The sequence below is a fragment of the Phaenicophaeus curvirostris genome, chromosome 1, assembly GCF_032191515.1.
Source record: "Phaenicophaeus curvirostris isolate KB17595 chromosome 1, BPBGC_Pcur_1.0, whole genome shotgun sequence".
In the NCBI taxonomy this organism is placed as follows: domain Eukaryota; kingdom Metazoa; phylum Chordata; class Aves; order Cuculiformes; family Cuculidae; genus Phaenicophaeus; species Phaenicophaeus curvirostris.
In genome coordinates this window covers 120,869,518-120,896,731 of record NC_091392.1, presented here as the reverse complement: position 1 = coordinate 120,896,731, position 27,214 = coordinate 120,869,518, and the positions used below count along the sequence as shown (strand labels likewise).

General features: G+C 37.9%; 1 protein-coding gene across 2 annotated transcripts in view; it reads left to right on the top strand.

Moving 5' to 3' along the window:
* The window catches only part of SYTL5 (synaptotagmin like 5), a 58,645-nt gene extending 33,881 nt beyond the window's left edge, over positions 1-24,764 (top strand). Inside the window, exons 8-16 of one of the 2 annotated variants that reach the window (XM_069849950.1) lie at positions 1,388-1,494; positions 9,707-9,772; positions 11,426-11,604; positions 12,462-12,564; positions 14,781-14,942; positions 18,558-18,666; positions 20,149-20,284; positions 22,715-22,923; positions 24,160-24,764. In XM_069849950.1, the coding sequence (XP_069706051.1) occupies positions 1,388-1,494; positions 9,707-9,772; positions 11,426-11,604; positions 12,462-12,564; positions 14,781-14,942; positions 18,558-18,666; positions 20,149-20,284; positions 22,715-22,923; positions 24,160-24,302 (1,214 nt within the window). In that variant the 3' untranslated portion in view covers positions 24,303-24,764. The remainder of the gene's footprint in view (positions 1-1,387; positions 1,495-9,706; positions 9,773-11,425; positions 11,605-12,461; positions 12,565-14,780; positions 14,943-18,557; positions 18,667-20,148; positions 20,285-22,714; positions 22,924-24,159) is intronic. The other variant, XM_069849951.1, reaches the window with a different exon arrangement.
* Positions 24,765-27,214: the final 2,450 nt, after the last annotated feature.

The window sequence follows — 27,214 nt, the reverse complement described above, 5'->3', positions numbered from 1 at the left end:
CCACTTTGCCCAGAAGCAAATTTTGGAAATAATAAGCTGTCAGAAAACAGATCCCTTACAGACTTCATGTCATTTCATTTTTATATATGATGCACAGAACCAGTTGATTCAGCTGTAATTTGTCTCCTTTCATTGGTGGCTGTTAAGAAGTTGAATGTTGCCTGAGAAGGTGCTGTCAGAGCCACTTTACAAAAGTGGATGGGGATCCTCCTGTTCCTATCTGAAATAGGAGGCAGGAGCACCCTATTCTTCTAGGCTTCTGCCAGCAGCTGGTCGGCTTTGTACAGGGCTAACAGAGTGTGTTCAGATTTACAAATTTCTCTCTGAAACACCAAAGAGCTGACTTCATTTCAGCTGAATTTAACCCACAGCAGAAACCTAGTGACATTTCCCACAGAGCTAATCAAAGGAGATAATGTTCTTCACCTTAGATTTTTCAACTTGAAAGCATCAGAGTTTCTCTGAGGATATTGTACAGTGCCACAGCAGACAGAAATGTTAGACTGCTTCTTCTTTCTAAAATGAAAATTCTCGTGTTTCTGCTACCTTATAAAATAAAACATTTCCTAGTAGAGAAGAACTAGCCACAGCAGATGGATGCTGAGCAAAGTTGCAGGCAACGTGGGAACAGGCCTTGGATTCTTCATTGTCTACTTGTTGGAAGATCTTAAAGGACATAAAGCTCAGGATTGTGAACTTTCCTGTCACATCAGCTATAGCCCAGGTTGAAGACGAATGGTTAAAATCTTTCCAGATTCCTACCTGTAGAATTTGAAAGTTCTCCTCTCCCTCTTTTTTTTTTCAAAATATTGAACAGTGGCACAAAGTATTTTAATAAGGAGGACTATGAAATCTTCCTCCAAGACATCTAACCTGTCTTATGCCCACAGAGTTGATGAGAGACATGTAGGGATTTGTTTGCTTCCCCCTCCTTTCTGCACAGGGAGCACAAATAACGGCAGAAGCGCTTTCCACGTTCATCTGTATCCCTAGTTGCTTAATCCTGAAGCAGATGCTAGGGAGAATTTAGTAGTGGTAGGAGATGTGATAATCACTGTGAATACTTATACTGTGAGTTTTGCAGTATTCCAGGCTGATGGGTCAACAGCTTGATCTATAGTATCATCCAGAGGAGACACAGAAGATAAATAGTACAGGGGATAAAATGTTGACCAGAAGCCTGAATGGGATCAGAAAACCTACTTTTCCATTTATCGTATTGATGCTTAGTTTTCACTGAGGTTGTGGTGGATACCTAAAATATTGTTTTGATGTTTTTTCTAGGAAAAAAAATGGGGTTTGAGACAACTCTTATCAGTGTGGCAAGATGAAATGAAATTTATTTGATATTATTATGGCAGCAATTTTAATTGTTTTTATCTTCCAGATCGTAGCCGATCTGAGATAGATTTGAGTGAATCTTTCTCTGAAGAAAATGAGGATACTCTGAGCTTGAGAAGTAAATCTGTACCCAGTGCCTTAGATCAGGAATTGGTGAGTTATAAATCTGTAAATATTTATCTGGCGGAAGTTCTGTTTTTTCAGACTTATGAAATCAATGTTTTATGTATATCTGTATAAAATACAAATAATATAGAAAATTATTTCAGGGATATTTAATAAATCTTTAAACAGCTTCATCTTGTGAGTGTGTTGGTTATAGAGAGATTCCAAAGAATAGTCATGGTGACAGTTTGTTATTGATTTGCTATTTTTTAATTTTACACATAAATGAAATCTGGCATGAAAATAAATTTCAGACACTGTTATACATGCTCCAAAATTCTGTTAATTCACACTTCCTTAGATTCTAATTTTGATGCTAAAAAGTACTATGATTTAAAGGCTTTAATCTTTGGGTTTGTTCTTCCCTTTATATATTTTCTAGTAAATGAAGCCTTAAGTTTCTGTTCTGCCACTGTTGCTTACTCCTTTCTGTTCACTGTTTTGTCCCATGCATCTCCATGCCTTTTTCCATGTCTTCTATAGGCTGCTTTTCTTGAAGTGATTCACGACTTCGGTCTCCTCTTATGGACATATCCAAGATACATTAGTTGCAGATAGATGTGCATCAATGCTATAAAAGAATTCCCAAGCTTGTCAAACATGCATGAGGGGAAAAAAGAGAAGAGTTATTTAAATAGTTATTCATTTAATCATAGTTTGCTCTGAAATTTCCAAATATGTGCTTGTGATTTAAAAAAACCAAACTGTAACCCTTTTCTGTTGTCATAGTCTTTCCTTACCATCTGGTCTTTTCAAAAAAGCATTATTCATTAGGGGTGTCTCTCCTTCTTGTAGTATTTGATACTTGTGGCTTGGTGGAAAACATCTTAGGTTTCCCATCTGTTTCTTGGATTGTAGGCATTTGGAGAATTTCCCTGCAGCATTGCTTTGTTTGGGTTAATCTTTAAGGATGTGAAACAAGCCTTTCCTGTGTGTCAAACTTCTGTGGAAAAAACCCTCAAAAATAAGTGGTTTATTTTTTAATTGTAGTAAAGGAAAAGGATATGTTCTTGATTAAGAAGTTGGAAAAGATTGCAGAAGAAAAGCATCAAATAAGAAAATACAAACATTGAATACCTCTGTTAGTTTCCTGCTCTAATTGTACAGGGTGTGATAGTTAACACCTAGGGGTTTCTCTGAGGCAGGTGCTAGAGACGCCAAGTCCAGAGTGGTTTTCTGTTCTTGGGGTTTTTTTTGTCATCTTCACATTCAGAGCTTTCTTTTTTTGTTTGTTTTGGGGGTTTTTTGTTTTTGTTTGCTGTTGTTGTTGTTTTATTTCTTTTTATTTCTGACTTTGAATGAAGTTTCAGATTGCATCTTGGCAGCTCTCTAGCTTCTTCGCTAACATACGGGACCTCTCTTGTGGCCTAACTTGATTTAGTTGCTCCAGAGTCTATAAGAGTGGTAATTCCCCTTTAAACTTTATTCATTATGGGCCTCATAGATCTCCAATTCTACTGATGTCCTTGCTTTCCCATTCTTATGAAATCAATTGGTTGCATTCATCAGTTTTAGTGTTACCATTTTTTTAGGGTAGTTTGACTTACAGGAGACTTCGATGCAGTGTTCTGAAATACAAGTTGTGTTCCTGCTGAAGTTTAGTTTGTTTGGTGCTGGGTATAAGAGGCAAAAAGAAAGATATCTGATGAAGATAACAGCTTCTGCAGCCTCAGAAAAGTTATACCTCCTTTTCTCCTGGCCAGCTGGTGGAGTTAGCTAAGGTCCTTTGGTTTCTTATTCCTGGGTGATGAGAGCTGAGAGCAGTGGTGTGAGAAACGTTGCATACTAATAGGATACACAGAGTGCTGGAATTTATTGGCTGAAAGAATGGAAAAAGGCGTTTAGCTGCTTTGCTCCTAGCTTTATCGGGAAAACCCATTACACATACAGAGAGATCAGCTGGAAAACCGAATGGGCATTTTGCTGCTCCAACTTAAAACATCGCATTTGATAGTGAAATCTCCAGAAGCCCACATACCTATTTATCAAGGAGTATGGGGAACCAGTTAAACCTAGTGCTGTGTTCAAGTGTGAGCACCTTATCTAGAGAGGTTTGTGTTGAACGCCTCACCAAGCAGTGCTCATTACGTGCTCTGCTGCTTTATAAGAAGTAATTGGATAATGTGCGTTTCATAACCCCCACTGGAGACCATGAGATTAATGTCTTACTAGCTCTAAGTTTAATAAGCTAATAACACTAACCAATTACAGAGTTGCAGTTCTGTAACACCTCCTGAGAAACATAATCATTGTGATGCAAAATGCATGAAGAGCATAGGTTAAATGTTAACCATTTTTTTTTAGTTTTAGAAATCTATTTGCAGACAAAAATTGTCAGTCAGCTAGGTGTCGTTAGGACTTTCTGTGAAGCACTGTTAATATTTGAGTTTCTAAACCTGAAACACTCCAGTCTGAAGATGTTGCCTTACTTTTTTTGTCCTGAATTTAATTATTCAGCAACAACTATGTAGCATTTTTTTTTATTTTAAAGGCCACAGGTAGGCACTGAACAGTGTAAAGGAAATAATTTTGAGTGTTACCAGAATTGCTGCTGCTTGTTGTATAGGCAAAACTGTTATGTATCCTTGTGCCAAGTTTTAAACTTGGGTACGTCATCTGAATTCTGAAGTCAATAAGGACACTAGAAGTGAAGGGAGAGGTGTTTGGGGTTTCCTGGTTTTTGGTTTTTTTTTCATTTTATTTTAAAGGGGTTTCTGTTTTTACTTTTGAAGGATTCAGTGCTCTGTCTCCCTGAAATAATTCACTCTGTTATGCCTGGGTCTCCAGAGACGTTTCCTTTAGAGTATAAAATACCTGTGACTTCTTTTTCCAGTGGGGTGGTAGTAGTGCCCTTAATAGGCTGGAAAGAGAAAAGACCAGCAGAGGAGGCTCATTGTAAGAACATGAAACTAAGTGGAATTTCTGCTTCAGTATATAAATTTTGCCTTGAAATTGCTAGGCTACAGTTAATAGTGATATTTGTCTGTTGGAATTTTTTTCCTGTAATTTTTATTTAAAGTTAACAGTATTGTTAGGACCATAAAACATATTTTAAGTTTCTTTTTAGATTTTTATTTATTGCTGTGTTTAAAAAGTGAATTTTTTTTCTACATACGATCTAAAGATGTTACAGCTCAGTCTTGCTCATTAAAATTCAAGTATATATGAAGTTGTGCAGTTGCTGATTTTTCCTCCGTTTTTGAAAAATCATTAAAATAATACAGGTATTTAATTATTTTTAAACCATGAATATTAACTGGGTTTTTTTACTTATCCCTCAAATATATTCAGTGTGTATCAAGGCAGGACAAGTTTCTTCTCATGTGGTATGATGATAACTCAGGGCTTTCAGCACTGACTGTTAGAGAGTGACTCTCCATTAAGGATTGCATTCATGAAATTATTGTTTCTTGTCACCAAAACCAGCATGAAAGGATGCAAGTGTAATGCATATTGTGTGCTTGTCAATTTGTGTGCATGTGAGAATGACTATTACAAATGTGGATAATAATTGGAAAGATGGATTTCTGGATTGTAAAAGTTATGTCCCGTAAAACACGGAACCTGGAATGTGACCAGGAAATCAATCATCTAATGGCTTCTCACTATAAATGCCTTCAGGTAAACCTGTAAGAAGGATTCCCCTGGCCCCTAGTATTGGAACCTAATCACTCATTTCCTTTAAGATTTGAAAAATTCTCACTGTATCCCTCTTAAGATTTCCAAACCTGAATTCCTGAACGCAAATTGTAGTAATTCATATGGGATTGTTAATAAGCTTGGAAGAAGGTTTTGCTTATGTGCAGTGTTGTGGCCATGCTGAAGTACAAACCTCCAGAAGAAGATATTAAATGTGTCAAGTTTTTAAGATCTTAAGCAATTTAAGCCTGAAACTGTGACATTGCCTTTCCCCTTTATACTGTGTGCCTGTGCAGAGAGGTAGAAAATGTAAATCAAAATTCCTCTAGAGATTACAATTTTGGATGCAATCTGTGCAGTCTTCCTAAAGTGGAAAATACATGAAACAAAACTAAGTGACAGAGGCTGACCAAATACAGAGTAGAACACAATGACTAAAATGCCTGTTTGTTATTTAGGATTATCTGGATGAAACAGAAGATGATATAGATGACATAGCGGCCTCTTGTTATTCAAGGAAACATGAACATTTGACAAGTGGATTATCAAAAATAAGATCTTGAGTAGAAAACATACGCTTCTTTCTTCCACAAAAGAATTCTTCCTCCAAAACAGGAGTTTAACTTCATACTGCTTAGCAGCAGATCATGTTTCATCTTGACCTTGAGAAAGATCCTTTAACATTTAGATAGTTAATCTATTATATTTTTAATGCTTTTCAAAGCTCAAGTGCCGTTCTCTGCAGTGCATGGAAAGAGAAAACCATTTTGCATACTCATCAGCAGATTTCTTCATGTGCTGGGGTTCCTACCAAGCTGACATGTAGAGAAGGCAAATCTTAAGTGTTTGTGGTACATGACTGCTCAGCTTTGCAGAGGAGCACTTAGTCTTAATTTAATTAAAGAGAACCAGGCCTTGGTGGGATCTTCCATTTCAAACCACTTTCTGATTGTTCACGTTCTTGGGACACAAATACTTATCTGTGTGTTTGCATACGTACCACTGCTGTGGAATCATTGTCCATCCCCCAGCCCAGCTTCTCCCATTCTTCATGACATGATTGCTATGCTGCCCACATCTGAAAAGTAATTCTCTTTGCAGTGAGGAAGGAGATATTGGGGATTTTGGTTGGTGACAACTTTTCTACTTTCTGTAATAATTGTAGTATTTTTCTGTTACATCCTTTTGTTTCTTGTCATACCCATAAACTATATACACTAAGTCAGATATCTGAGTCTTGAGGTTGTCTAACTTGCAATTTAATATTGGTTTTACAAGGGCAGCTGCATTTTCAGGTTCTAACAGGTGCTTGAGGTGCAACAAAACTGATATAACAAGACTTATGCTGCCCATTATGCAGTCTGCTGTTTACCAGGAGAGAAAATGGATGATAAGAGTAGCCTTTAACACGTCTAGTTTATGATTACCTGCTGTGTACCTCTTTTTTGGGATCTGATACTTAGGGTGTGGGCAACTGATAGCATCTTTGGAGAAGTCAGAGAGCCCTCTCTCACCACTCTTCTTCATGAGTTGTGTCTCAGAATAGCTCTGATCAGTGCACAGAGTACCAGAAAACTGCAATGAACTCCAGGTAGAAGATGAGAGAGTTAAATAGGGAGAAGAGAGGTGAGGAGTCTGTATGCTAAAAAGCGAGAGAAGATTTGGTCCATGGCAGTAACCAATGATCAGTCCTTTCTAAACTGCATCTTTATTAGTCCCCATGTAAACAGTGCCCAAAGAATGCCCACTTAAGTTCGTAATCCCAAAGAGATGGACTTTGCTGAATCCAAACTTGTCTTCCTTGAAAAAGAGAAGGGGCTGAGAAAACTCCCATCACAGAATATTTTGGTATCTTAGATCTGGCTGCATCCAGACCCTTTTAAATTCTAATTTGCGTAGTTCACAGAAATGGACACAATGAAGACATGTGGCGCTTCACACAAGATCAGACTTGGGCAAATGTAGCCTGTTGGCATTGGCCTGGCTAGACCCACTTTCCCAAGGCTGGCTATGACTTGTCATCTCCAGTTCTTGCTGGTCTCATGAGTTTCATAGACAGTATTATTTTTATTTCCTCTAAATATTGATATGAGGGTTGCAGGTGCTTAAGTTTTTTATTTGTTTAGGCCCTTAATTGAGGATCTGCATTTAAACAGCTTTCCCTCTGCGTAATGTAGGCAGCATTCTGTGTGTGAGTTTTGTCCTTTGCTCTAAATTTCCCTTTGACCTTTTTCTTAAGCAGAGCGTGGCTTTTCCACTGCTATAGATTTGAGATAATCTCACATCTCAATGCTCTTGTTTCTCTGTATTCACCATGACATGATTTTTAATGTCACTGCCTTCTATGTTAATGGTGAAGTTGTGAATCGCAGCTGCAAGAGCAGGTCAATTTTACAGCTTCTCTCTATTTAGTTGTTTTTTCATTTTATTATTCCCCTTAAATATGTACTGCTGGTTATAGACATTACTACTCCCTCCTATTTTCACTTTTATTCTGCTTTTTGTAAGCCTTTGAGCTGTCTGCACTGTATGGAATTTTTTTCATGTTCTAACCTGTCAGATGACTGTGTACTGTTAAGTCATGTTGAAATAATGATGTTAATGAACAGTAGCTTCTAATTGCATGGATCCTCTTTGGGTTTTTTTTTTTCTTTCTGTCTTGTATATGAGAATTTAAAGTACAGTATGGGGACACTGAAAATGAGTGTTTGGGGTAAAGGAAGAAATATCTCAAGGAGTAAATGTACTTAAAATCTACCTGTAACATAAGTGAGCAAAAATGGAAATGGCAAGTGACGTTGAACAAGAACTGTGCCTCAGCACTAGGGTATTTTTCTTCATATTTTCCCAAAGTTAATATATGAAGTATGTATTTAGTTTTCCCTATAACCATCTCCAATTTTTCCTCCAAGATAAGATACGATGAAACACAAATATAATTTGTAGTGAGGTACTAAAATGAGGCTACTCATCCTCCATGTTTAGTGGTTGTTTACTACTTAAGAAACTGGAAAATTAGTGGATTTCTTAGGGACATTTCATTTAGTACATGCAATGTTCATTGTAAATGCCACAGAACAGATTCTATACAGAAAATAGACAAGTATATATCTCTACTGAATGTGGGTTATTTTGTTTGTGGTTCGTAAGTAAATCTGATTCTAGCATCAGAGGTAATTTTTTTTGTTTAGGACTTTCTGTCGTTTTTTTTCCCCAATAATTCATCCCTCACTGCACATTTATATAAAGATCAAGAAAAAGAATACTTTGATTCAGTAGAGAACAAGTCATCCACCTCCTCACATCAGTATAACCTTGTTTGTTTTCTGAATTGTTACTTCCCTCTTGCAGGGATAATTTAGGCGTTTTGTCACACATACTGGGGCTGTTAAGTTTGTGAACAGTGTCCAAGGATACAAATTTTCATGTGTGCTAAAAGTGGAAATGCATTAATAGTAAAGGCTGGAATTTAGCTCAAAGCATGTTTGGAACAGGAGGAAACATGAGTCATTTGTTGTTGCGTGTTGCTAATTCTTCATTAATATTATCCAGTCCTGTTTGTGGAATTTCAGCCAGTTTTGCAAAGGAATAAAAGGGCAAGCAGTTTTCTTTTTTTCTAATGAAGGATTAACAAGCCCAGCAGAAATAAAAAAATAATAAAAAAACCAAAGCAAAAACAAACAAACAAACAAACCCCAAAATCAAAACCAACAGCTTTTGCTATTTATTATTCCTATATGATACATAAAATTAACTTTATGGATGATTGCTTGTTCTGATTTTTCATGTGTTGTTGTGGTTTACCATATTGACACAGGCCCGCTTATCCCTTCATCTTTCTTTGCTGCAGTGACCTTAGGCAAGTTGCTTGGAGAGTCTGAGTTTTGCCACAGAGCAATTCTTTTTGTGTGGTTCTTCTCCTTAACTGTATTCTACTTTCCTCTGTACATCTGATAGAGAAGGAGGCAGATAGGTAGATAAAAATATAGTTTCTCTTGAGTTCATTGGTGAGACTTCCCGATACAGCTCTAGCAAGCAGAGGTGGAGAAATGTTTCCCCTGATATTCTATTACTGTATTTTTAACTAAAGAGTGACGTGTTTAAGTGTTTGTATGTGTTTTTATCTATTCTTACAAACTCCACAGAGAAACTGCAACTTCTTATACAGATGCCAATCCTACAAATTCATGACTGCTTAGCTTTTGACTAGCTTACGTGAGAATTGGCTTCATGAAAATGTAAATGTGGAAAAATCCAAATATGATTCAGCAGATCTGCATTTGGGTTGATGTTCTAAAATGTAATTTGCTTATTTTAATACAGTGGATACTTAAGTTTAATTACCTTAAGCTGTGTGTCATTCAGTACCTGATATATATGGAAAACACTTAGCTTTTCTCTGTTTTGGTGATACTTTTTTCTTTCTTGCTTGCTATATCTTTACAATACAAACTTCCTTTATCTGTCTGTATAAGTAAAGATTTATCACTGCTCTTATTCTTTCTTATTACAGCTAACTAATGCTCTTTTTTCTTGACCTTTCACACTGCCTTCTTTAAAGAACTCCCCAGAAGGCTCTGACAGAAAATGGACCTATTTAAATGTGCCTGAAACAGACGGTGATACTGTGAGTTCTCCTGCATCCTCTGCTTAGCTTGCTTTTTAGGTTTCTCTCTCTTTTCTACATTTGTGTTGAAGACTGTGTTTGTGTTTCTTTCAAGGTTCCTGTGGATTAGGAACACAACAACCCCATGCAGTGCTACAGGCTTGGGGAAGAGTGGCTAGAAAGCTGCCAGGCAGAGAAGGATCTTGCGGAGAGGGGGCAGGTTTTGGTTGGCAGCCGGATGAACACAAGCCAGCAGTGTGCCCAGGTGGCCAAAAAGGCTCTTGGCTTGTATCAGAAACAGCTTGGCCAGCAGGACCAGGGAAGTGATTGTGCCCCTGTACGCAGCATTGGTGAGGCCACACCTCAAATACTGAGTTTAGTTTTAGGTCCGTCAGTACAAGAAAGATATTCAGGTGCTGGAGCTCAACCAGAGGGAAGGGCAACAAAACTGGTGAAGGGGCTGGAGAACAGGTCTTACGAGGAGTGACTTAGGGAGCTGGTGTTGCTTAGTCTGGAGAAAAGAAGGCTGCGGGGGAGACATTATCACTGTTCCAACTAGCTGAAAGGAGATTGTAGCTGGGTGGATATTGGTCTCTTCTCCCAAGTGACAGGGAATAGGACTAGAGGAAATGGCCTCAAGTTGCATCCGGGGCGGTTCAGATTAGACATCAGGAAAAATTTCTTCACAGAAAGTCTTATTGGGCACTGGAACAGGCTGCCGAGGGCGGTGATTGAGTCACCATTACTGGGGGTATTTAAAAGTTGGGAAGATGAAAGACTTAGGGATAAGGTTCAGTAGAGGACTTGATGATCTCAAAGGTTTTTTCCAACCAAAAAAATTCTTTGATTCTGTGATATATGTTTTTGAGAGATTTTCCTCAAATAACTCGAAAGAAAACATGCACCAGACTTCTTGAATGTCTTTGGTTCTGGCACATTGCTCTGGTTTTCTTTAAAAATAATAGTTCTTTCCTAATTGCAATATTTTGGAAGAGGAAATCCTCATAGCAATACTCTGTATGGTATGAGTGAAAAAGAGATTGGGGCATGAGTGGAAAATGGAAATGGAAAAGTTTATGGGATTTTTACTAAACTTTTTTGGCTTTAGAAAAATTGCTGAAATGGTAGATATGCAATTTTTCTCATTCTTTTAGAACTACTAGGGAGAGGTGGGTGTTTCTTTAAACAAACGTGCTGTTATATCATCTCCATTATGGGAAGTAACTTTACGATTTTTTCTCATGGTTCTGCCACCAGTTGCCTTATGAGGCTCAGTAAAAATTTGGTGGACAGCCGAGCCATAAAGGTGATTTTTTTTTTTTTTTTTGCCTGCTTGGAACTTAGGTGAGCTTACAGTTTATGTAGCCTGTCTGCTCATCAGTTCATGTATTAATTAAGTATTGGTAATTTAAATTTAGTCATGTTTACAAATAGGTTTGAGCACTGCATGGAAAAAACATCAACTGCCTAGGCATTTAACCTATTATTAATTACAGTTCTTGTTCCTTGTTACGTCAAATAGAAGCAAGTGGTATTTCTTCTGTGATATCTGTTTTCATAGCGAGTCCTAACAAGTGTGACAATATTGCAAGGCTGTGGCTGTATGACAAAAAACGGATTCTGAGAATGAGTAATTTATTTAAGGCTCTAAGTCCTTTTTCTCTCCCTCTACAGACTAGCATTAACAGCATGCTGAGTGTATACAGTGAAACTGGTGACTATGGCGACGTGAAGGTCAGTGGCGAAATCCTTCTCAACATCAACTACAGCTACAAAACAGGTGCTCTCAACATCCTGGTAAAAAGTTGCAGAAACCTGGCTGTTGCAGATGAGAGAAAGCAAAGAACTGATCCGTAAGCACAGAAAATAATTTCCTTTTAGGCTCTGTTAGAAGTGTCTTCCATGTCATGTGCTGTGATGTAGCCTCGGGTTGTGCTAAAAACCTGATAACTCATAGGATCCAGTTGCTACAGTCCGGTGTTTTGATGAGGATTGGGTTTGAATTCCCTGTGGGAAACATATTTTCAATCTGTCTCTTAGGGCAGCGTATGCCTGTTCTGGGGAAACAATAAGGTTACTGAAATTATCAACCTGTTTGTTAGCAATCTGCAAAAAGTAAAAAATACGAAGAAATAGGGAGGCTGAATTGATTTCTTGCTTCTAGACTCGAAGCTTAAATATGTGAGAGTTCTGATGTTTTGAATGGAGGGACAGAGATAACTGGTTTCAGGCATCCATAGATTCAGTTTGCAGGGACTGTGTTTTCTGAGCTGCTCATTATAGTTTTCAGTATAATATGTAAATTCTCTAATCAGGAAGTAATAATTAGTGTCTCTAGTCAAGTACAATCCTATCGTATGCGAGGTATGAAGATTTTCGTTCTCTTGTATATTCAGTTGATGTGTTTTCATATGTAACCAGTCAGTAATTATATACCATGAAAGGCGAAGTGTTAGAAAAATTTTCTGCATTTCTGAGGATGAGTAGACTAATTTAGCTCTGCCTTTTGCTGTTCTGTTCATATCTGAATAACATTGGTACATTCATAAAGACCATGCCTTTTCACATTTCATATATTCTTTTACATGTGTACAGTGTTTAGACTGTGAAAATTAATTTCCTTGTATGTGTTGCTGGTACAGCAATATCGGGTCCTTGCTTAAACTGTTCATTTTTATTTCTTGCTAATAATGTCCTACTTGATCTACAGATATGTCAAAGCCTACCTTCTGCCTGATAAGTCCCGCCAAAGTAAACGCAAGACCAAAATTAAAAGTAACAGCACCAGTCCTGAATTTAATGAAACATTGAAGGTGAGAACACTGTCTCTCTCTCAGGACGTGATGAATGTTATGCTTGTACTTGCAGGCATTTTCTGCAAGTGTTCCAGTATGGGGATTAGAATTTGGAGGAGATGCCTCAAAAGGAATGTAGTTAAGCAAAACTGTCTATTGATCCAATGAGTTGTAGTTCCTGGCATTCAGCACTGAGGAAGTGTTTTTGTTTGGTTCTCCCCTTTATAGGCAAAACTTCCGTTAGTTTCCACAAATCTCCTTCAAAACTGCTGATATTCCTGTCTAACCTGGGCTCAGAGATGTTAAAAGCGCCTTAAATATTTTCTAAGCCTTATGTGACCAACTGATGCTAAAATACAGCTAGATTAAAACTTCCCATCTAAGCGATTTTGAAGAGAAAATAACCTTTTGCAGTAAAATCCGAATTCCTCTGGAGGCATTAATTTATTTTTAAAACAGAACTGACATTGATCATAAAACGCCAACAATGGCTTCACTACCTGCTTTCCTGAAAAGCTGTGGTGAAGCTCGTTTTCGGTTGCAAAAGATGATGACAGATTACTTCCCTTGGGGGCTGGTGGAGCAGAGTGCCCAGACTATTCCTTCCTTGCCTTTTATTCACGCCCACTACATACAGCGGCTGAACTATTTTAAGCTCCTCATGAGCTACTTATTCACCTCCTTGGCTCTTGGTGCCAGTGGGAATGGTAGCATTTCTGCCCAGTTCACTGCCTATATGGCACCTGGACTGTAAGGTTCCTGATGATTCCCCTTCCTTGTTGATTGACAAGCTGTCACAAGGCCAGAAATTCTTTCTAGTTTCTCCTGATTTTTTTTTTTTTTTTAATTTAAGTGATGTTTTAAATAATTTTCATGTAGTGGAGGCTAATAGATGTTCCCTGGCCGGTACACTTGGCTTAACCTGTCTACAAAACTATTTTGCAGACTTACACACACTTGGTCTGGCCAGACTCCTTGCCAAGGGGGAGTCTTTTGTATAGCCTTTTTTTTTAAATGGTTTTTAGTAAAGTTAATACTTGCCTGAACTGGAAAAAAATATGATTTGGACTCTATTTAGCAAGGAACAATAAACATGTTTGCTAGTGTGGAACTTTGGGAGGATAGGACCTAGCAGATTGCTAAAAGTGTGTATTGTAACCAAGAGGGCTTACTCAAATTGTAGGTAAGCAGGTGCTACACCTTTGTTGCAACTGTTACTGGGTCTAGGGAAGAAAAATAATTAAATGATTGTATCTCTGCTCTTTGAGTTTTATTCCATTGTTGCTAAATCTGACATCTCTCCCAGTGGAACTGTTGGCATCTAGTAGATATATCTGTACATGAATAGCCTACTTGGATGGCTTGCCAACTGACTTGACTATTTTAGCTTTTGGAGAATATGTCTGTGCCCAGACGTTCTTGATGTAAAAAAGTAGACATCTGCGTCTTCTCAACTAACACTAGAAGAAGAGTGCATTTCAGGGAATTAATGGACCTTCAGCTACAAGAAAAGTCTGCAGAGACAGAATTCCAGATGTTTCATAGAATCATAGAATAGCCAGGTTGGAAGAGACTCACCAGATCATCGAGTCCATCAAGTTTATAACTTTCTGTGTATCTGCTAGAATTATGATGCTTCTTCAGGGGATTTTTTAAATAGCTTTTGAGACCAGCAACGGTTGCTAAGATTGAGATGCTTCGTGAATGCTTTGCAGATGCAAATTTACTTGTTTTCAGAACAATTTTTCAAAATTACAAAGATAAAATTAAAAAGGAGAGGAGGACTCCATTCCACAAAGTAGTGTGCAGGAGGTTCTACAGGGATGAAAGAACCAGTGGAGTTTCTTACAAACTGAACTCTGATGTTGATCTGCTTCTTTTGCATATACCTATAAGGAATTAACAGGATCATAGTTTTAAGCATCATAATTTACTTTTACAGTCATAAATACCCATTATTTACTGGATATTTATGCAGAAAAAACAAATCATGATAGTAAGTAACTTTAATCGTTCGATGCATACTGCAAATAAAAAAGAGTTAGGTGTAATACTAACATTATGGGCTTTCTATCTAGATCAATCTTGCTTGCAAAGAAAACAAATCTTTCTTTCATGCTTCATTTGTTAGCTGCTGTGGACTTCATGAAATTGAAGTAAGACTGTAAAAGGCTCCATGGAAACTATTATTTATGCTTATTCTGAGAGTTTCTTTTTTCTTTTCTGGTTGGTAGTATATCATCAGTCACACACAGTTAGAAACAAGAACCCTGCAGCTTTCTGTCTGGCACTATGACAGGTTTGGACGCAACAGCTTCCTTGGGGAGGTGGAAATTCCATTTGATTCCTGGAACTTTGAAAATCAGAGTGATGAGTGGTTTGTACTCCAGCCCAAGGTAAGGGTTTCCAGAGGCTGGTTAAATTGTTATGAAGCAAATTTAGCAAGTCTTAGTTATTTTTCCTTTGGAAAGTGTTTATAAGATTGTGACTTGGAGTGCCTAATATGGTAATTATAAATATTGTATTTGTTCTTTATTCAATGAAAACATACTGGTTTGAAAGTCTTCATGAAAACTTTACATGTGAGTAGCTGCTTAAAAACAAATAGCCCCCCCATCTTTAAAATAAGCTATAATTTCATCTTGTAATAAAATACAACAGAGAAATGGCCTGGTAAAAAAACGGATTATTTTTTAAAATAACACATAAACCAAAGGACTTTTGTGCCACTCCTCCCTACCCAACCCATAATAATTTATTAAAGAAATAGATCTTTTTTGTTTCAGTTCAAAGTGCTTCACAATTTTCTGCTGTGACAAAGTGACTCGTTAATCTCTTATTTGCCTTAAGTAGGCAGGTATGAGATAAGGCTTCTCAGCAGGGAAATCAATTGGTCTGGGCAACAGGACTTGCACTGTACTTGGATAAGGATAGGATGACTTCCATCTCTGGAGCACCCCCAGCTTTGGCAAAGGTGTTTATTTTTAGAAGAGATTCAAAGAGCTGTTGTAAATTAGAGGATTAGAGGCTAGCTCCTGCAGCAGCCAGAATCCCGAGAAATTCCAGTGGTTTGGATTACCATTTCAGAAAGTGTATTTTTCTCACTGCAGAAGAATCTAACGTGTGGAGATAGACTCTGAATAGTTTGCTGTGTTCATTATTTTTGAGGAAATAGTGTTACATTCAGGGTTTTAGGAGGGAGTTTAGGAGGGAGATGGGAGATGGATCTGATTTCTGTGTAATTACTTTCTAGGTATAGCTCCTGGTGAGGTTTACATCTAAACTGTAATAAATTTATATTTTAGTAACAATTTGGCAGAAGATACATAAGAAAATTGATCTCTTCTTTGAACACTTAACACACCTCACACTTCGTTGTTAATTAGGGTGACCACCAGCTCTTCCTTCATGGTCCAGACAAGGTGAGAACAGGAAGAGAAAGTGGCTAATGATGGTAAACATGCCTCAGTCAGCGTTGTGTCCAGGCCAGAATTATACTGTCCTCCTTACAAGTTTGCTTCATCTAGATTACTTTTGTTGGGTCTGCTCTTGGAGCAGAAGAAAATTCTACTACATATCTGTCATTGCTCTGGCTGGTGTTAGTTGTTGCTATAATTTAGTATTCACGGGTTTAAACCAAGAAGATACACATCTGGGATTTGTTTTGCTTGCAGTTTCTGTGCTGTGTTGGTCTGAAATTGAGCTTCTTATCATGCAGTAGTTTCTTTGTTGTCTCATTTCAACCTCTGGTACTTGTGTTTGTGTGGGTGGTTTCTGTTATTCCGAACAGGGAGGAAAAAAAAAGACAGCTCTCCTGCTCAAGAAAAATATTACGAGGTGCTGAGCCTTTCAGACATTCCAGCTGGAAAATGGTGTCTGATAATTTCCAAACCCATTTAAAGGATTTTAAAATTAGTTCTCTTTTACCAAAGGAGCAAACACAGAATTGTTCTTGTCTGCCTCCAAAGTTGTTACAAATAACGTTTCTAATCATAAAATGCTGCTAAGAATGTTGATCAGCATAACTAATATTATTTTTGAAATATCAAAATGAGTTGTTGCATTTTCATTTTTTTCTCTAAAAAGGCACATGTTGATGCATATGCAAATTATACACTGTTCTTCCATATGAAATCCCATATTCTCCCAGTGAAATATTTCCTGGATTTTGTTACAATGCTTTATTTGTGTCATCATGAATCATTTAGCTGCTTTAGCAAAAAGGTTGGAGAGTTTAAAGCCTGTTACTTCTATGAGCATTGAATGTTGGTTTTCAAGAGTAGTGTGGTTAAATCAGAAAGAGAGGGGAAAACAGTTGTGTGGTTGATTTAGGGGCAGGGTCATGATACATGTCACAGTCACGGTGCATGTCATATGTGGGTTTGGGGGGAGGTTGACAAATTGTTCCCAATGTAAGAACTTATGCCACCATCTGTCTACCAGTAGATCAGAAAAAAATAGTTCTTGCTGCCCTTATAGGAAACTTGATCCTACACTTACATGGTTTAGACCATAACTGAGCTGCCTGACTGGCAAAATTTAGATGTGCAAATTATTCTACATCCATTTACTACATGTTTTCTTTTTATCCTCTGTTGTACCAACTGACATCAGACAGTGGTGGAGACAGGACCATATTTCTCAGAGTCAGTGCAGGAATGCCTGTGTTGCTGTAGAAGTGTTTCTAAGTCACTAAAGGGCCATGTTGTTATCACTAAAATTGCTTTCCTTCTTGTCCCATCCTTGTGTAACAGACATAGCCCCAATAAACATGGTTAGTGCCTTAGTCTGGAGCCTAAAAAGGCAGTGCTGACTCTGTGTGTATCACCATGTATTTCTAATAGGTCTTTTTTGGTTCTGTTTTCTCTTGATAATAGAATTTTTACCTTTGTGGGGAGTCGGGAAACAAGCTGAATACATTTCAGAGAAACACTGTCACTGATCAAACAGACATTCATCTATAAGCAGTTCCTTAAAGCCTTGTCTGTTATTTTGGTGTGTGTGTCAGCACTCCAGAGCCCTCTTTCTTTATACATGTGCTTTGTCACTGTGAGGGATCAGAAAGGTTTGTTTATTTGCACCCAAAGCACTGAAGCATATACAGGAATGTGAGCATATGAGTAGTTCCACCTCCATTAGTGGACTTTGCTGAGCAAGGTTAGCACATGCCTGAATTTTTCATAGACCTGATCTCTGATATAAATGCACAAGACTTCTTTTTCACTGCCCTTAGTTTTTCTAGGACAAGTCAATTTGAACTGACACACCATGTTCTTCTGTTTGCTTTGCATCAATTTTTTTAAAAATTTAGTTTCCAACTTACAATGCAAATGTAAGTTCAGCACTTGTCAGTGAAGACCTAATGTTCTTTTAACAAGAATGCTGTGAAGAGCGCAGAATGCATTCTTTCTGGGCAATATTTAAACATTTATAAAACAAAAAAATGCAGAAATAGTAACCATGTAGAAAAGGAAAAGAACACTGGGAACAACAGTTTTCACTAATTTTTTCTGTTTCAGAGGTGGACTCTGGTTTCTTCTGCCACCCTGGTTCCCCACACTTCCATTCCAAGAGTGACTCAGGAGTGACTCTTATAAAATACATTAAACCAATTACAGTTTAAAATCCTGTTTGGGGGAACATAAGGTCTGGATGTCAGCTTAAATTACCTGCCATTTGTATGTCCAGAAATAAATTCAAGGGTTTTCTTCTCTTTGTATGCTTCATTTACTTATGCTAGAAATCCCCATCCCGTGTTTGTTCACTCAACACTGCCTAATGCCACACAGCTTTATTTTTAGGAGTACTCGTATCCCTTAGATCAAAGTTTTCTAAAATGTGATTGCATTCAAGCTTGAATGTCTAATTATCTGAAAGTAGGCTGGTATGTCTTGATGTGTTTAAGAAGTGCTTCAAGCACAATGAAATTAAAATCAAAAGGGCAAGGTGAATGACTAACCTTAGCTGAATTTCTGGGTTTTTTTTTTGTTTGCTTGTTGTTTTCTTTTCAGGTGGAGGTTGCGACAGATGTTGGGCTTCAGTATAAAGGAGAACTGACAGTTGTTTTACGTTACATTCCCCCAGACAGAAACCTAATGCTTCCTCTAGGGCAGTTTCAAGGTAAAACAAACATTAATGGCAGCACATAACATCCCTCTGTGTATTTAAGATCCTCACCTAGGGCAAAGTAACGATCTTGGTGAAGGTTGAAATCATATTTAAATACACTAGTTGTCTTTATCTGTGGAATTTTGAACTGTGGATGTTTCTCCTGCTTTGTCCTCTTCTCCTACAAAGAGAGGAGGGAAGGAGGAGTGTGCAGTCAAGTGATAATGCACGGTGGTAACTGAACTAAAAAAAAATCGGACGTTAGGTAATGTGATCATGGGCAGCCACACAGAAATAAATTGTCTGCATCATAGTCTGTGGGTTCTTTGTTCAGCTAGTTATATATGGTGTATAGCTGATCAAAGTAATAGACTTAGTTTGTCATGCTTAAATGTCATTAAGCTTACCTATCACCTCATTTTCACTGTTCTTCACACTGCTTTGCCCTCTGCTCAGTTTTACTATATTACTGCTGTAATTCAGTCCTGTAAAATATTATCTGAATTCTTTAGGGTAAGCAATCATTTTCATCAACAATGAACAGCAGAAAAGAGTTATTTACTCTTTACATTGTAGCAGCATGAGGAACAGCAGTCATCTGAAATGAGAGCAGTCACCGGATAGCACCTTGAGCATACATGGATATAGCAGATATGTACATCACTGTCTTAGTGACAGTGTTGCTTGTTAGCATTAGGATTGTTCATAGTTGTATTGGACTTTTTTCTTTTTCTTTCTTTTTTTTTTTTTTGACAGAGGAAATTCCTTTTGCTAGCAGTAGTGCCAGCTTTTCTCTCTTAAACTAATTGTTGACTGAAAAGTCCAGAAATAAATTATATACATTAGTACATTTTAACATTTTTCCTGATCTTTTTTCTGATGTTTTCAGCCTAAGTCATTGTGTACAATCCCTGCTGGTAAGCCTCTTGGAATCTGCAGCAGCAGCAAGGACATGAGTCCTCACACTGCTGTTCAAAAGCGGTAACATGTCAGTGAGCACCAGGTCCCTCACAGTCTCCGTGGAGCACTGCATCTGAACACATGGAATACGTACAGTGTATTTCTACATTTTAAGCTTTGGAACAGAGGTTTCATAGCTTGCTTTGTGGTACAGGGCTGCCTTAACACCAGTGGTGGAAGTGGATTCTAAAAGGAGAGTAGGACTTACAGGACATGCAGTTCTTTGTGTTCAGCATAGTAATCCACAAGTAGTTCTGTTCAGAAAGGATTTCAGGCAGGGCACCCTGTTGTGTCCAGCAACAAGTACCTAGTTACACAGTCAAGTTCTTTATCATACATGGAGTGATTTTTTCTGCCTCTGCCTTATTAGTTTCTCTACATACAGAGAATCAGAGTCTCCTCATAAGAAATATTACACTTTAATACCATTGCAGTAAATGATAAAAAACCACTATGACAGGCAGTTTACATTCCAGTCTTGTAGTACATGTTGTAATGTATGATGATGATGTTGCAACTCTGTTCTATGTGTAGGAAAGAAGAGCTTTAAGAAAGGAAAAAAGGGAGACTCTCACATGCCATCTGGAGGTATATTAGAAGTCCTCATCAAAGAAGCAAAGAATTTAACAGCGGTGAAATCAGGAGGCACATCTGACACTTTTGTGAAAGGGTCTGTGGTTTTGGGTTTTTTTTCTCTCCATGTTTAATGGGTGCACTGAATTGTATTTTGGATGTCCCCATTTTTTTTCAGTATATCTGTATATGTGTGTACGGGATATCAGGACTGACAAGAAACTGGCACCTTAAAATGTTATGCTGAAGAGAAGAATGCTGTGGAATAAGGGCTGGGAGTTGTCTTACTGGTTAAATACAATCGTATTTAAATACCACTAAGTCATGAGCTTGAGCCGTTCACATGGAAGTATGCAGTGTGCTTGTACACAAGCCACTATAAAATATATCGTTTGTTAAAAGAAAACACTTCCACTGAGCTGGCAGAGGTAGGTTAATATTCATCACTCCTGGAGGCAAAACTTTGCAGATTAGGCCTAAGAGGAACAGTGTCCTGAATAAGAAACTTGTTTTCAGGAAGATAAAGTCTCTATGGATTTCATGTAAAACTGCTAATAGCACCTATGAAAGCTGGCATCCTCCATCAAGCTGAGGTTCTTTCTAATGGGTATCACCTGAAACACACAGAAAGAGAAAATTTATTGTGTGTGAGGAAATTCTGGTTTAATAGAAGTAAAAATCTTATCTAATTTAAGCATGTTTCATATACTATAAATAGTTCAGGGTTTCTTTTTCTAGTGCTTAATTGTGAAAGCCATTTGGCACGTAGTACAGTGTCAAGGACCAGATTTAAACCCTGAGAGTTCCCACAAAGTCTATCACTGACTTCAAATGTAGTGTCTTAACTCTAATTACATATAATAGTTAACGTTTAATAAGCTTTGGCAGAAGGTGTCTCAAGATTCAGCTCTGATGGCTTTCAGGTTTGACCTTAAAGATGCATAATTTTGAAAAATTTAAGGTCCATGTCACTTATATGCCGATATGCATGTGCATACATAAAAATATACCTAGCATGACATGTATGCACATTTTGATTGGATAAACAGTATTTTGTGTTGGACAGTCAAAATGCTATACAGAAAATGCTACATTTAGGGCATACTTGTGTTTTAATAAAATGAGCATAATCCTGCATACCTCGTTATTTTGGACTTCTCATGAATGTAAGTTATGCATTAGAAATGTTACATTTAGAAAAGAACGGATAGCTTAAAACTGTTCTCTTTGCCAGTTTTTCTCTTACGCTATCTTTGAGAATTTCTGATTTTTAGAGATGTTCCCATTTATTAGTTATGATTTGAGTGTTGTTAATAAATGGGGACCATAGAAAACATTCTGCCTTTAAGTTCTTGGTGTGGCTGAGAATTTATCTTGGTCTTGTAGTGCACTTCAAACTACCACTAAACTCACACACTTCATGTAGAAAAGGTTTGAGCTATTTTTCCTACACCATCTCTTTTCCTGACATATGTGAGGGCATTCCTTTTACTGAAAATAGACTCTCTGATCCCACTACAGCTTGCTCTCACCTGGTGCTTGCAACAGACTTCGGGGAGAAAATGTTGTCAAAGCTTTTTTACATTAGCAGCAGCAACATGTGGCAAATAATACTCCCGTCTTTCTTTAGTTAGTGGTGTCTCCAGTTGCTGACATGGATTATTTGGAACAGTAGAAAGGAGTCTGTTTTCCTTGGACTGATGGTCTGTCATAGATACATAATCGGCTTGCTGTGAACCAATTGAGATGCTGCAGTGGTCTAATCTGCACTGTTACTTTGTGATAATTTGACATAGATTAGCACACAGTTAACCCACTACAGTAAACTAGTTTATGATTATTGTCAAGTAAAAGCCTGTAGAGGAATCCAGATGGAAATCTTGTAATATAATTTGTTTGTATGTCTGACTCTTTCGTATTTATGTGCAACTACATAGTTACTCTATTACCTTTACTGAAGGAAGTGAAGGTACAGACTATGAGAATTTGTAGAGGTGTCTGATTTTGAAACCAAAGTATTAAGTTTGCTTAGTTTCACTAAAGGAATTTTTCACTAGAAGTAAAATGTGGAAAACTTGTCAGACTTCTTAGTAGTGTTTCTGCGCTCAGCAGGGGGTTTGGGCAACTCTAATGATGCTAGCCTGCTGAAGTTCCCTCTTTATCATTCATTTCCATTTCTTTCTGGAGGAATTCATGTCTTGCTTTAAGAGGAAGACCGGACTAGGCAACTCCAGAGGCTGTGTTTATGATCCTGTTGATATTTAGTCTCACTCAATTAAAAAGGTTGCAGTTAAGACATGGGGCAACGAGAACTAATTTCAATTTCTGCTGGTTATAACTGACATTGTAACTATAAGAAAAAATGGAGCAGAAATGAAAAGTGTGCACTTCAGGTATATGCTTAAATTAACATCAGTGAGGAAACGTGGTCCTGATTCCATCTGAGCTTCTACATGATTATAATTCTTTGTGAATATTATGTTATGTACCACCTGCATATTCAATTTTCCTTTTCTGTTTCTCCCAGATACCTTCTCCCAGATGACAGCAAAGCAACAAAACACAAAACTCCAATAATAAAGAAGAGTGTAAACCCCCAGTGGAATCATACCTTTGCTTTCAGTGGCTTGAATTCAAGGGATATACGCAACGTCTGCCTAGAACTGACCGTGTGGGACAAGGAGTCGCTCTCCAGTAACATTTTTTTGGGAGGTGTTCGTTTGAACATTGGAAATGGTAAGGTCCCATCTGGCTGGTTATTGCTTTTCTTGTTCTGTTTTCCTCTTTCCTCACTGTGATTAATTCTTACATATTAAAGACAGAAAAGTTACAGAATGCATAGAAAATGCATGAGAACTTGGGGAATTTGAAAAGAAAGAGAAGGCAACATGTAATCTGTAGATGATTTTGTTCTTTCCTCCACTGAGTGAGAGACAGAATTTTCGTGTCCAGTTATACTTCTATGCAGTCTAGAAGAACTGGGAATACCTTGGAAGGATGTCTAAGTATCTCAGTGAGAAGGAGGAGAGTACTGCTCTCCAGCAGCAGCCTTTCCCCTGATGATGATGTGGTCTGGAAGAAGTGCAAATCCATTCCTCCTCTGTTAGGAGAAAGCTGCTTGTTGTATACAGTGGGGAAGTTTATGTACTTCCATCCATGTGCAGCAAAGGAGTGTAATGATTGGTGCTTTCCAGGAGAAACCTGTTTTCAGTATAACTCCCTGTAGAGGTGGTGGTGTAAATTGCTTATTGTCTTTCTTACACACTGTTGGACCAAATGAGTGAGGATATTAAGGAGGTGCCTGCTAATAATATGCCAAAATTGTGCCCAGGTGGCCAAGAAGGCCAATGGCATCTTGGCTTGTATCAGAAATGGTGTGACCAGCAGGTCCAGGGAGGTTATTCTCCCTCTGTACTCAGCACTGGTGAGACTGCACCTCGAATCCTGTGTTCAGTTTTGGGCCCCTCACCACAAGAAGGATGTCGAGGCTCTGGAGCGAGTCCAGAGAAGAGCAATGAAGCTGGTGAGGGGGCTGGAGAACAGGCCTTATGAGGAACGGCTGAGAGAGCTGGGGTTGTTTAGCCTGGAGAAGAGGAGGCTGAGGGGAGACCTCATTGCTCTCTTTAACTACCTGAAAGGAGGTTGTAGAGAGGAGGGAGTGGCCTCTTCTCCTAAGTGACAGGGGACAGGACGAGAGGGAATGGCCTCAAGCTTTGCCAGGGGAGGTTTAAGCTGAACATTAGGGAAAAAATCTTCACAGAAAGGGTTATTGGGCACTGGCAGAGGCTGCCCAGGGAGGTGGTTGATTCACCTTCCCTGGAAGTGTTTAAGGGACGGGTGAACGAGGTGCTGAGGGGCGTGGTTTAGTGTTTGATAGGAATGGTTGGACTCAATGATCCGATTGGTCTTTTCGAACCTGGTGATTCTATAATCCTATGATTCTAAAATACCTCATGGTTTTGTAATTGCCAGGTGTAAGTAATGGCAAGGAGGTTGACTGGATGGACTCTCAAGGGGAAGAGCAGCACCTCTGGCAGAAGATGCTTGACAGTCCTGGAACTCCCGTGGAGGGGATATTAATGCTGAGATCCAGCATGGGGAAACGCAGACGCTGAAAGACCTTAACTATTGAGGGGTATCATGGATACTCCTGACCTCAGTGGTGTTCAGACTCTTGTCACTTTGCCCATTTGAAAGTGGGGAAGGGTTGTACTCTTTGCCTTGGGTATTTAATGCATTCTGCACTTTCATGCACATGTTTTTAACCCAGGATGTTTCTACGTATTATTTTTCTACTGAAGCCAGCGAGAATTTGACCTTGTACAGAGATTGGACTGGCTTTCTCTGTCACTTTTGGTTACTGGTGAGCAGCTGAAGAATACCTGTGACTGCAGTGGGTATGGATTGAGCAAATTCTCTAGTTAGTCATTTAGTAAGTAATGCCTGGTTTACATATATCCTCCTGGGTCAAAGATATCCTAGAAGACAGGGCTGATACAGTACAAGCAGATTCAGATTGAGTCTGCGCTCTGATATTTGAAAGAGAAGAAGCCATAATGTTATGAAGGATAGCAAAAAATATTTCTTTACCACGTTGGCTTGTCGAGCTGTGCAGTGTGCAGGATGGCAGCCTTGCGGCCCACCAAGGAAGGCCATTGCACTGTGTTACGCGCTAAAAAGGCAGGAGGTGAGCTGGTGTACAGTGCTGGTGTTCTATTATTCTCTGAGTTATTTTAATGCCTTGTACAGAAGGCAGACTTGGTTCAACATAATCAACAAGCCTCTAGTGAAAACAAATCATAACAAATCCCCGGATTCCAGAACTATATGGTGTTACTATGTTTTTAATTCAATTGACAGCTTTAGATCTTGTGATGTAACTGAACAGAAGGAATATGTTCACATATCCCCTTCTGATATGTTGCTGAGATGAGACACATACTGGGTTTGGACATAGTTAGCTAAGACCGATTCAACAGATTATGTAGTGATTAAAGCATATGCCAGAATGATTTGCACAACTGTGAAATTTTCTCTGAATGCGCTGGGATCCCATTCCAGCATCCCCATGCAAGTAAATTATTTACCCTAGTAGGACTTTTTTCTCCTGAACATCCCCCTGTGAATTGAGCAAATTTAATAAGAGTGCATTTTTGTTGATTTGATCATTAATCTTATTAACTGCGACAATTGTTTAACAGTAATTTTGCCATTTGGTTTGCTAAAGCGATTTTATGCTTACTTAGATCCCACATCCTTTGGGGACTGTTGCAGGTTGTATGTGAAGAACGTGCTGGTTTGAATAGTTGTTGTGGGTTACTTCCACCATAATAAGGTAGGATTGCAATCTTTTTTTTTTTTTCTAGGACAGCACATGTCTGCTTGCAAGACTGGATAATAACATAATTGTGGCATGTGATTGTTCAGGGTATAAGACAAAGGAAGATCAGTAAACAGAGTGAACAAGATTTCTTCTGAATTTTCCAGAACTAGAACACAGCTTCCTATTTGAAGCGGTAAATTTGTCCATAGCTATTCTTACCTTTTTTATTTTTTCCCCAAATGTTTTGGTTTTGGAGGCAATGTAGTACTAGTAGTAAGAAAGGAGATAGAAATATATGGAAACATAATCGTTATATAAATTACTGGACAAAAAAAAATTTTCAAAGAATACTTAACTCCCTGTAGATCAAAACACCAGTATTCAAAGTTCTGTGAAGAATAAAGATATTTGCTTTGAGAGATACGAATGTTCTTTATGATCCAGAAATTGCAAGAAATCTAGGTTGAAGAACAGAGTATGAACCAATAGCTAAGAAACTACAGCTGGAAATGTTGACATCTGTAGCTTCCTAGCATACAACTCGTACATGTACTTACAGCTGAATCCAAAACCTTAAAATTTAATGTCCGTTCCTTTTGTCTTTTATCTTTTTTTGGGTTTTTTTAAGGATTTTTATAATGATTCTGTTTTGAGTGGCTTGTTAACTGCGGGTAAGTTTACAAGCATTCTTTTAGGATCCTGGCATTATTAGATTAAAATATATTTATTTTTGTTAAAAATAGTACCACAGCTTTAATAAAACAATTTCTTTTGTTATGAATATTTTTCAATAAAATTCTGTTATGACTTTAAAAAAAACATTGGAGGTACTGCTTGCCCAGTTTGAGAAAATTTTCAGAAATTAGAGTCATCTTTGAAAATACAATTACCTTACAGAGTTTCAATTCGGGAACCAAAAGTCAGTAGACTTCATTTTCCTTCTTTATTTATTCTTCATTTTCTTTTGAAGTCCTGTTCAAACTAGGAAATGAAGCAAGGCTAGTTTTAGCTGGCTTTTCATTTTGTGCATATGCTGTGAGCTAATAAATTAGAGCACAAATATCAAGCACATACATTTTTATGACCTATTTCTTATCGTACCAGTCTTTCTTTAAGTATTGGATTTTTTTTTGTGTGTGTGTGTCAGCACCCCCAAAGTGAAATCAAACCAATCTTTTGTCACCTAAATACCTCTCTCTTTAAAAGAATTGATTTGAATTGTCTTGGTTGTTTGTACTGCAAACCTGCATTTATTTTGGAAATAATAACATGATATAGACATGAAGGCACAAGCTTGATTTCCAGCTTGCTGGAAGTTATTTCAAAGAGGTTTTTACATCTAAGAAAACCCACAAACCATTTAGATTTGTAGAGGAACGCTGGGCAGTTGGGTGGTTTGGTTTTGTTTCATTTCATTTTGATGGAGGAAATGAGACTAATAATAATAACACAAAAAATCCTCTAAGCTAGACCCCAAAGCTGACACTTTCTTCTCTTGCCAAACTGAAAACCTTAAAATAATTTTTAACAGAAATGAAATAAACCCTTTACTGTTACATGGAGCACAGGTTTTTTTTTCTGATTTTTGAATGGTATGTTCTAACCTTCTAAGCATAAAAACTTTTGCAAAATCAGTTCTTGCTCTGAAAGGGAAAAAATATGTGCTGTATAACTTCAGGTTCTGCTCACTTTGGTCCTGTGGTA